Consider the following 10,421-nt stretch of genomic DNA (forward strand, 5'->3'; position numbering starts at 1 on the left):
TGGCTTGTGCTATCTGAATGTTCACCGGACAATGCCTCACCAAGAATACCAAACCGCCCTTGTTTGCTGAGATAGAATTCGTACTCCCGGACCAAGAATCATGTCAGACAGCTGAGCATCTCAGCCCTGCGTCTCGTTCTTTGCGTTCTTATCAACCAAATCATCCATCATCGCTGTCGCCTTCCTCCACGCACTGTGTCTCATTCGATTCAATTCTTGCTCCCTGTCCGCGATTTCCTTGTGCATCTTCCTCAACTCGGAGTCTTCACTCATCTTCCGCTCCACCTCTGCAATCTCCGTCTGTGCCAGCTTCTGCATCTCCTTTGACTTTGTTGCTGCCAGTCGGAGAACCGCGGTACACCATTTACAGGGCTTTCCTAGAGGTCGTGCTTCGCCGGCAGCCATGGGCGCGATTGGGTTGACTAGGACGGGTCCGTGACCTTCGGGGAACTCTTGTTTGTGCTTTTCGCATTGCTCGGAGTTGCATGAGTCGGTGGTCGTGGGGTTTGGAGAGGACAGAGGTGCACCGGACCGAGTCAGTTGTTTGGGATGTTCGACCTCAAGCTTGCCACAGGAGAGGCGACCCCAAGGCCGTGGGTTGTTGCAGAGTTCCCATAGAGGACCGTTCTTCGGGTTGAAGATAAGGGAGGAGACTGGATCGTGGTCAGGATAGGGGCAGATGTGTAGCTTGATGCGGCACATGGTCACGGAAAAGCGCTTGGTATGATACCACCGGCAGTGGTGCGATCGAGGTTCTGAATCTGCGAGACTTGTGGAAGGAAGGGTGAAATGGTAGATTGCTGATGCTCTTCCGCCAGGAGAGAGATGAGTTATTATACCCCCAGTGAGTCAGAAATGTGAAGGTCTGATTGCTGATGTGAATGATTGCTGTGGTCATGCGGCAAAGAGGTGATTGTGATGTCGTGAATGGATGTTTGCTGACACTAAGCTGCGTGAATGGATGTCGGGAGTGGTTTTGAGAGAAGGAGGGAGAAGCATGAATCAACCGCTGCAGAGCGTAGTGTCTATGCCGCGATTCTGCTTCTCGACTCCAGGAAAGCGCAACCTCTCCAGCCGCGATTGTCTTGAACAGAAGAGCAAGGACGAGGGCACACGATTCCTTTGTTGCTTTTCTCTCGAACGAAATTCGTCCACCTGCAATTGATCAGAGTGACGCTTCCCTTGTCACAGACTGTCGGTAACCACCAGACAAACACTCTCTTTCTCTACCAAGGGCACATCCAAACCACCCTTGTCCCAGATCTCCGACTCTTTTGAATACTACCGAACCTCTTGGATGACCTCTTCAGCTCGAAAGCGTCCCACATCCACATCAGCAGCAAAGAAAGCACCAGAGAGCACAGCAAACATCAAGTTCCACAGTCTCACATCAAGCAAACCACAGATTCATCAACAAATCATTGCATACAGGCCATTCAAGAGGACGGACGGCTACTTGCAGCAGTCATCTCCGCTCTGAACAGCTCAACCAGCAGCCAAAGAACCGTTCTGACCTATTGCCTGCCGACCGAATCCCTGCCCTCAGCCTACAAGCTTTTCTTCTTCTTAATCAAAAATCGTACGACAACAACCCCTCTGTACGACACGAAGACTGCAAAATGTGCTATGCAATCAAGATTGTTTATTTCGGGTGTGTTGATGGGGAAGAACACGTGGAATATGCGGTGGTTCGGTGCAAGGGCGGCTTGGAATATATCATGATGATGCCAGTCAAGGAGATGTGTAAAGGGGTGAAGCAAGTGGAGGACTGGAAGATGTCTCCTTGCCGCTTTTGCAAGGAGTACATGGAGTCAAGGCGGTCGTTGGAGACAGCCGGTGGTCGAGCTCGGGCGGTGTCTCTGGACGCAGATAGGCCCAAGCGGGCAGCAATCGATGCCTTGTTGTAAGGCGCCTAGGAGCGTCATCAAGATATGACGATAACAATCTCCAACAACAAGCTTTGACCCAATCAAGTGTGAATAGCGTCCGTCTTCCGTTCATGTTCCTCTAACGACTTGAATCATAGGGTCTCCTCACGTATCCAAAGGATATGAGATCCCGTCACGGACCCTTCCGCCAACAAATTGATACTGCGATGAGCCTTGCGTCGTCTCAATAACCACTAGCGATCGCAGTGCGTCAAACTCGGCGTTTGCTCGAAATCCATCGTTCAGGCTGTGCACAGCGATCTTTGGCAAGGATCCGTACTGGAGGAGTTCAGGGCCTCCAAACATGGTGGGTGACTGGTCCAGCGGCTGTCGGAAGGACATCGTCCTGACACTGATAGCCTGCTCCTCAGCAACCTGTCAGTCTGAAACAGCGGCCACGGGAATCTCATCACGACAGTGATCCCAGCGGTCACCTCTCAGCTGACGCAGTGTCGAGACTGTGCTCAATTTGTCCAGTTCTCACAATATCAAATTGGGAATCCTGGACGGTCATGCTTGACGTCTGCTGTTTTCATATTCTCTCGCTGATCCAGATGGCTCCCCTGCATCCATATCGAATGACATCCGTCAGCGGCTGGTATGGCTGTGCCTCTTTCGCATCATTCTCGACGGCATAATCCAGATGCTCAAGCTCCTCATCACGTATTCGTTTGATTTCCTCAATCAAGACCTTCAATTCGGGATCAAGCTCCTCTCCTTTCTCTTTCAATTCAGTCATCCACTTGAAAAGCTCCCGCACTTGGCCGTTGTAATGGTTCCCAATCTCTGTCTCCACTGCCTCTGTACACGCCATCGCAGCCTCTCTTCCCATCATTCCTGTAGTCCATCCCAGGACAGTTGCTGCCACTTGCCAGACTGGATACATTGCTGTCGGTCGGATGCGGTGTTTCGCGAGAAGTTCATTGAAGATTTTGAAATGTCCGGCTTCCTGATCATACATGTGTTTCATGAGTGGACGGAGATGTGGGTAGGCTTTGACAACAGGTGGTGCCTGAGCGGTGTAGATGAGGGTAGCAGCAAGCTCGCCAGCCTGGTTTACACGTAGCGCACTGTCAAGGAATCTTCTCTGCTCATTGGAAAGCACTGTTTTAGGGTGGGTGGAGTCTTGAATTGGTTCAGAGGTGTCCTGGGTCGACATCTGTCGGACTGCGATTTGTCTTGAAGAGGACAAGCATGACTTTGAGCATCTGGGAGCACCAGACAGGGCTCTCCCGCAGCTCTTGAGCATCATCACGGCAACAAATTGACCATCACTTGTGAATTGATTGTGACTGGAGGCAAAGACCAACAGCTCTCCATGAGCATGGTCTGCAGGTGATCAATCAGCATTGATGCAGCGAGTCATTATATTGGAAACTTTGCCGAGAACGTAGTCATGTAAATTCCCAGAATGGCGTGTCAACTCCATACGAGGTGCCACCATAGAATCCAACGAAGAAGCCTCACCATCTGTCCTCCTTTGCGCTCTCTTCTCTCACTACGAAAGATTTATTCTGGTTTTACTGTGCCTGTGTACCATTTGACACATTTAGTTGTCCTCATTTGGTTTTTGCACTAGACTTGACTTTCTTTAGATCGGTGGTTGCCATCTAACATTTTCTGCCGGACCTCAGCGCAACCCTCCACAAACGACCAAGGCTTCAAAGAACAACACTGCCTTTGCAATCTCTAACATTTTTCCTCCTCCGACCGTTCGCCTCACCTTCTCCCTTTGACCATCAATACTGAGAACGTGCCTAGTCTCACTAGCACCGTAGTGAACAGTCGTCTTACTGCCTCACCATGGCCGACTTGGATGCGGAACTTCTTGCCCTCGCCGGAGGCGACTCCTCCGGCGAAGAGAGCATGCCATCATCCCCCAAACAAAAGTCTCCCTCGCCGCCACGCTCCAAGAAACCAACAAGAGAATCACCATCTCCAGACATGGCGCGCAAGGGTGTTGCAAAGGCCGTCAAGCGTACCAAACGTCGCAAGACGTACTCGGATGATGAAGATGAAGTGTAAGACTCGTGGTTCACCCTGACACTGCGATCACTGACGGGTTCGTTTTGCAGCTCTCTGCTTTCACAACATTCGGAGTCTGCATCCATGTCCCAGTCTGATTCCGAGGCCGACTTCAGCGCTGGTGCAGATGAGAAACCCATCTTCCCCTACGAAAAGCTCTACTATGACGCCGAAGACAAGGCCAGGATCGAAGCGAAGCCCGAGATCGAACGAGAAGAGATTCTAGCACAGCGAAGTGAACAGGTCGAGCGTCATGAACAAGATCTTACCCTTCGCCGCCTCGTCGCCTCGCGAGCTCGAGAGGAGGCCAAGAACGCGGCCAAGAACAAGCGCAAGGCCAGCGCCGCAGACCTGGAGGACACGCAGCGAAAGAGCACTCGACAGCGCACAAAAGTTGGTGGCGGTCGTGTCGGAGAGGCAAGCAGTGCCATCGAAGCCTACAAGCGTCAGCGGGAAGAGAAGAGTCTCCGTGAAGAGCAGCGAAAGAAAGACGGATTTGCGAGAAGAGCAGCGTCACCCCGGGGCGACTACAGTGATGCGGATGCTGAGGGCGAGAGTGACAATGACTACGACGACCGTCGGTATAAGCGACGATCCCCTACGCCACCAAAAGACGACCCCATCGCCGAACTTGCCGACATCCAGAGAGCTCGTGTTGGTCGTGACAATTTTGCCCAAGTTTGCTACACACCTGGTTTCGAGGATGCTATTACCGACTGCTATGCCCGTGTCTGCCTTGGACCTGGTCGTACCCAAGGAGTCAACGAATATCGTCTGTGCTTGATCAAGGGATTCACCAAGGGCAAGCCATATGCCATGATTGGATCCAACGGAAGGCCATTTCCCGTCGAGATGTACGTCAAGGCAGCGCACGGCAAAGCAGAAAGATCATGGTCATTCCTTGAATGCTCTATGTCCAAGTTTACGGACGACGAATGGCGACGATACCGCTCTGTCATGGCCAATGAGGATTGCAAGCTACCTACTAAGTCATTCATCAATTCCAAGCTCAACCAGATCAATCGGCTAATCAGCCACCGCTTCACCGAAGCAGAGATTTCGCAAAAGATCAAAGCTCAAAACGATCTTGTTGAGAAGATAACCCGAAACCAAGAGAAGGAGGATCTCAAGGCGAAGATTGCTGAAGCTCGCGCTGATGGGAAAGAGGATCTTGCCGAAGAATTGGAGAATCAACTTGCATCCATCGTGCCCATCAAACTGGCTTTTGGTACGACCTTGACCAAGCAGGATAGCGCCTACGTCAACCCCGAACAAGAGCGCCTTGCTGAGCTCAATCGCCGCAACCAGAGATTGAATGCAGAAAATGTTCGGAAAGCGCAACTTGCGGAGATGAGAGCACGCAAAGCAAAGAAGACCCTAGCTCCAGGCGTCGACGAACTGTTCGAGGGCGGAAGTGATATCAGTCGGTCGGGCACACCGGTCAATGGCGTGGGAACTCCGAGACTTGCGGCATCAGCAAGCATTTCACGAACTGCATCACCCAATCCGCTTTCGCTGGCTAATGGAACTCCACGAAGTGCAACGCCCCTCGCTTCCAGCACCCTGAAGCCTGTGGTTCTACAACAGCAGAAGAAGAAGGGTTTGCCTACCATTCGCAAGTCGGCAATGGACGATGAGATTATTGCGAGCATGGACTTGGGCATTGACATTGATGACATTGACATCTAGGACCGATGCGATTCAGTCAAATGGACGGGCGCCGAGCCTGCTGAAATGGCTGGACCACTCCCCCGTGTTGGACCCGCTAGTTGTTCACTTGGTTACCCAAACGGCCAGGATACGGTGTTCATTGAACTGGGACTGGCTTGGTCTCGAACTTGTGCCAAGTATTAGGACGAAAGTCGAAAACAGGAAAAATTATTCATGAGATGAGCCGGGGCTCTTCTACCAATCGTACGAAACAATAGGCATGAGCCTGGAAATATGCGGATTCAAGTTGTCAACAGGAGGCACACCATACCTCGCGCTTCGAAGCGCCAGAGTCAGAATCTGCCAAATGAAATGGTCACAAATCTTCACCGACTGCGCTAGCTGCTCTGCTGCATCTTCACCATCGTCACCTATTCCAGTGCTTCAAGAGCGATTCATTCTTCGTTTTTGCCTGTTCGTCCCAGTCACTCTCTAGGTTGCCACTTTTGGTCTGGCCTTCAGCTTCACTTTGCGTTTGCTGTGTACTGCTGCTCGTATAAGTCTGCCCTCATTGGCCTCCAGCCTTCTTTACCTCTTCCTCGAATTTATGCCCACTTGTCCTACCTGACTAATTGTCACAGAAACTTATGGGCAAGGCACATACTATGCCATCGAGGAGGAATACATCTCCTCTACCATCGTCAATTTGGTAAGTCATGACTCTTGCTGCTCTTTTTCTCTACCTGTGACTTTCTAAGCGCCCGCGTCAAAGACCTGCATAGTCACGTTTCAGATCGAAACCCGCCCCCGAACTACGCTCTATATGCAGCGATCCGCCTCGGTCGCTCCATTCGTTTTGTACTTCCGTCTTCTTGGAATCTTGTCGAAGCCTCCGCAGCCTGATGCTCAGAGCCAATTTAGCTGAGCGACACCCTCTGCACCATTTTTCATCCTGGATGTAATTCGTCCCGCTGCCGTCTGAAGAGCTACTTTTCTCTCGGGGAACATCTCCAGAATCTGGCTTCTCATGATTCAGAACAAGGGCACCGCTTCAAGACTCTCTAACTGGCTCACAATTTCTCGGACCAATTGCTCCTGCGCCAGTGGCCTTTTTGACTTTGATCAGGACTTTTCCTAGCTTCTGAGCGCTGGTCTTGTCCAAGGCACTTAAGCCAGCAACTCACAAAGGAAAGAAAACAACTGACATTCCCAGTCTGATTTAGTGCTCCTCGCCTGTACTCGCTCGAGTGTTCGAGCTGCCAGCTAGGCTCCTCTCAAGAAGAACGTCTTGCAACAACCCTTCCAGATATGTGCCTCTTCCACATTCTCAACTGCTCCGCGCGCAATGCATCTGAACTGCGCCGCACCCTTACGAGGCCTTCTCGGGAGGTCATCGCCGCCGGCTTGATCCGGTGCAAGTGGCACGAAGCCGTCACGAGAAGCGACTGGGATGCCCAAGACCCCTCAAAGTTTCAGGATCCCGATGCCGTCTGTCCCTATGTGGTAGTGCGTCACGACGAAACCCCCCTTCCCGAAGATGTCGTCAAGACTATTGTGGAAGCCGTATACCTGGAATGTGTTCCCGACCGCGGCTGCCCAAAATGTGAGGAGACCATATCCGCCGAGGAGATGTTGGGTCCCCTCCCGACAAGGGCAGAGAAGCTAGAATGTCTTCGCGCATCGGACCGTTCTGCCATTGCTAAAGGTGGAGATGCCTCTCAGCGTGGAGTTGTGGCTGTCCCAAGTACTGGGCAGAGACCTAGTGAAGGGACAACCGGGCCGAGCAGTGTGAAGAGGAAACATCACAACGGGAAGAACGACAAAGGAAAGAGACGAGATGATGACGACGATGTTGATGATGCTAGCAGTGATGATATCCGTATCGTTGAAGAAAGACAGGTGAAGAGACCCCGCTTAGGGAGTCCGCTGCAGAAAAGCATTCAGGACGGATCCCGAACCGTCAGTCCGGCTTCCGCCGCAAGTATACAACCTGCAAATTCTTCAATGGCGAAAAGCGTCCCCCCAGTCTCGGAGGAAGGGGAAACGTCTTCATCGCCGGCTTCGGCCAGCGCGACCATCGGCAAGGGGAGCAGCTTGAATTTAAGCGACGCAGCCTCGCGCGGACTTACTCACACACTGCGCTCGCCTGGACCGCCGCCTCAGGGTAGTGAGAATGAGGATGCACTACAGAGACGGAAAAGGGAGCTGAGCCTCGCAATGGCTGTGCACTTGAGCGCGGGAGCACGGCATTCGCGCGAGGCAGCACCTCTCGCAGAGAAAGTTCGTGGTCCCACCAGATCCTCGAAAGAAAGCAAGGAGAACGAAGCTCTTTCCATGCCTCCTCCGGCGCTGAATTCGAAACGTTGTAATGTCATAGATCTGACGAGGAGTTCCACCGTTGAATCGTCGAGATCCGAAACCGAACCACCAAAGTCACCAACGCCATCGGTAGAAAAAAGGGAAAGAGCTATCAGAGACCATGTCAGCGACGCCTTTAGACGTCTGGATTCAGCTGCCGCCCAACAAAAAGACCTTCCTCTGCGCGGGGCCGAGACTCAAGAAGACGGTGAGTTCGGACCAGAAGTCCTTCGCGCCGTCCGCGATGGCTACTTCCAGACTGCTGTGGAGGAGGTCTCCCGCCGACATTGGGACCTAGATGCGCCTGTAAGCTCCTCGAAAGCGGCTGGCGGGCCAAAAGGTAAAGACGACACCCTCCTAGACAGCATCCGGATCTTGCGCGCCGAGAAAGCTGCCTTCGTCGACCGCATCGCCGGGCTTCTTGAGGAGAAGGCGGCGTCGATGGAGAGGGAGGCGGCGCTGCTGAGAAGAGTCGCCGAGCTGGAGCGGATGGTACAGGCCAACGGGAGCGTGAAAGCAAAGGGAACGATTTCCCCATCGCCGTCGCCTGGGACACGATAGGCGGGAGAAGCAGGTCAAGAAGCGATGTTTCGACGGGAAGATATGTGCTCAACCGCAGGACATTAGAGGGTGAAGAGTCCTAGGGCTGCTACTGAATAGACACTGTATTGCGCTCGGCATTACAAACGAGGATCACGCGAAACAAGCAAACGTCACAACAGGATCTTCGCCATGTCGAGTACTACAGGTAAACCCACATCCCACTTGAGCTCCTCTGAAACGCTCTCGCTGTGGAAACAAGGTGGTGCAGCCCACATCTCTATCCACCTAGATGCTATGGGAAGGGGACGATGATCCTCCAATCATCGATGCAGCAGGGCTGGCGACAGATCCGAGCTACCATAGGGGCTTTCGGAGGCAATATCAGGACGAAATGCAAGGTGAAAGTATGAACCGAGAAGGAAAATCCCAGGAGGCGGGTTGGGAAAAGGAGATGGACGAGACCGAGTCTCCCTGCATTTCTCCAAGGAAAGAGCTGGAAAGTAATTAGGTACGGCACAAGGGCCAATCCGAAGAGACGCGGACGGCGCTGATATCTTTTTGTGACTCGGGTTCGGGTTTTGAAGGAACTGAGCAGCATCAATAGCTACTGATCGGGTTGTGCTTCATTCCTCCTTCATCCAGGGTTTGTAGCCCGCTAGGACATCTGCTCCGGTAAACACCAGCTTTCCTCCCTTGGAGAAAGATCAAGAGGGAAGAAGGACATAGTGCAGCGCAGATGCTTGGTCGAGGATTTCTTTCTGTGGCACTCTGCGGTGGAGACTATGCCTGAAGACGGGAGTGACTCTGAGACTCATTCCTTACCTTAGGGCTTGACACGTTCCTCCTGTCGTTCAGCACATACCATACCAGATCAGACACATGCGGGATTCTCAGAGAGCTGCCCTCATGCGACCGTTGAACCTCGACATGTACCAGCCTTGGCTAATGGAAGGGGCCCGAAGGAGAAGTCAGCCTAGGAGTCGGCACCGAGTCGATGTCCCAGCAGAAGGCCCCGTCGCCAGCAGCTGTGGAAAAGGAACGAGCTGTCCGGCAGCTTTTCATTGCATGCGCCACCTGGACGCCAACGTCTGGCAAACCGGGCTCAAAGAGACTCGCTTGCCGACCTTCACCTTCTCTGGCTGACCACCACAGACGATGCATCATCAAATTCGACTTTTTCTTCCAGCTTGTCTCACCCGGACATTGAAACTACGAGAGAGCAGTAGTTTTGGGGGGGGGGGGGGGGGGCCATCGAGGGCCGAAAGCCGGAAAAGCTCGTATAGCTGTATCGCCGTGTCCGTAGCTCGTCGTAGGCGACAACATGCACGCAGCACAAGGTGGAAAAGCGCCTTACCGGTCGATTCTTCGTGGCCCTTTCTCACCTGTTCACAGGGACGGTCGTGTCTCAGGCCGCCCGACCTCTCCAGCCTCCCCGATACTGATCGAGCCAGCCCATCCACGCGCTATACGGGCGTCCTGCATGAGTCATGGAGCAAGAGGGGCTTAAGCTGGCGAAGTTAGCGAAGCATTCATCCTTCTCGCTCCCCTGAATAATAATGTCTCCTGATCCTTTCGAACCAACGAGTGTGAAACTGGTTCTGGTTCTGGTTCTGCCTTGTCCGATCCGGATAGTCCATCGATGTCAGTCTATCGGCGGCGGAAGCGAAGGACATGACCGAGCGAGCGAGCCAGGTCAGCCAGGTCCATTATTCCTAGTGCACAGAAACCCACACACTAAAGAAGAAAAAAACGTGGCGTTGATGGCACCTGGCGCCTGGCCAGACCTCCTGGGGGCCGGAGAGAGGAGTTTGGAAAAGAAAGCTCCGAATGTGTACACTCCCCCTTGGAGGAATCAGACTGGCAGGCGTCCTCCGTAATTTACTGGAAAAGTCCTCTGCGCTCCTGTTGGACAGCCTT

The 10,421-nt window shown here is 53.0% G+C and overlaps 4 protein-coding genes across 4 annotated transcripts; 2 read left to right on the top strand and 2 right to left on the bottom strand.

The window, feature by feature from the left end:
* Positions 1 to 120: 120 nt before the first annotated feature.
* On the bottom strand, positions 121 to 702 carry PV07_08085 (uncharacterized protein; the record flags this gene model as incomplete). The annotated part of the gene is made up of 1 exon (XM_016395215.1): positions 121 to 702. The coding sequence occupies one exon, from the start codon at positions 700 to 702 to the stop codon at positions 121 to 123; it is 582 nt and encodes a 193-aa protein (XP_016248634.1).
* Positions 703 to 2,460: 1,758 nt separating this feature from the next.
* PV07_08086 (uncharacterized protein) lies at positions 2,461 to 3,087 on the bottom strand (the record flags this gene model as incomplete). Its single annotated transcript, XM_016395216.1, has 1 exon — positions 2,461 to 3,087. One exon carries the CDS (start codon positions 3,085 to 3,087, stop codon positions 2,461 to 2,463), a length of 627 nt encoding a protein of 208 aa, XP_016248635.1.
* Positions 3,088 to 3,384: 297 nt separating this feature from the next.
* PV07_08087 (uncharacterized protein) lies at positions 3,385 to 6,312 on the top strand. The gene is made up of 2 exons (XM_016395217.1): positions 3,385 to 3,949; positions 4,004 to 6,312. The coding sequence occupies exons 1-2, from the start codon at positions 3,732 to 3,734 to the stop codon at positions 5,640 to 5,642; spliced, it is 1,857 nt and encodes a 618-aa protein (XP_016248636.1). The 5' UTR covers positions 3,385 to 3,731; the 3' UTR covers positions 5,643 to 6,312.
* A 66-nt stretch (positions 6,313 to 6,378) lies between these two features.
* PV07_08088 (uncharacterized protein) lies at positions 6,379 to 9,269 on the top strand. Its single transcript, XM_016395218.1, has one exon. It carries the CDS (start codon positions 6,912 to 6,914, stop codon positions 8,520 to 8,522), a length of 1,611 nt encoding a protein of 536 aa, XP_016248637.1. The 5' UTR covers positions 6,379 to 6,911; the 3' UTR covers positions 8,523 to 9,269.
* Positions 9,270 to 10,421: the final 1,152 nt, after the last annotated feature.

Source organism: Cladophialophora immunda, assembly GCF_000835495.1.
Source record: "Cladophialophora immunda strain CBS 83496 unplaced genomic scaffold supercont1.4, whole genome shotgun sequence".
Lineage (NCBI taxonomy): Eukaryota > Fungi > Ascomycota > Eurotiomycetes > Chaetothyriales > Herpotrichiellaceae > Cladophialophora > Cladophialophora immunda.

Excerpts from the sequence above, each read along its gene's own strand:
- PV07_08088 (XM_016395218.1), top strand. The coding sequence starts at position 6,912 with ATGTGCCTCTTCCACATTCTCAACTGCTCCGCGCGCAATGCATCTGAA.
- PV07_08087 (XM_016395217.1), top strand. The coding sequence starts at position 3,732 with ATGGCCGACTTGGATGCGGAACTTCTTGCCCTCGCCGGAGGCGACTCC. Across the intron at positions 3,950-4,003 it reads TCGGATGATGAAGATGAAGT|CTCTCTGCTTTCACAACATT; the intron begins GTAAGACTCGTG and ends TTCGTTTTGCAG.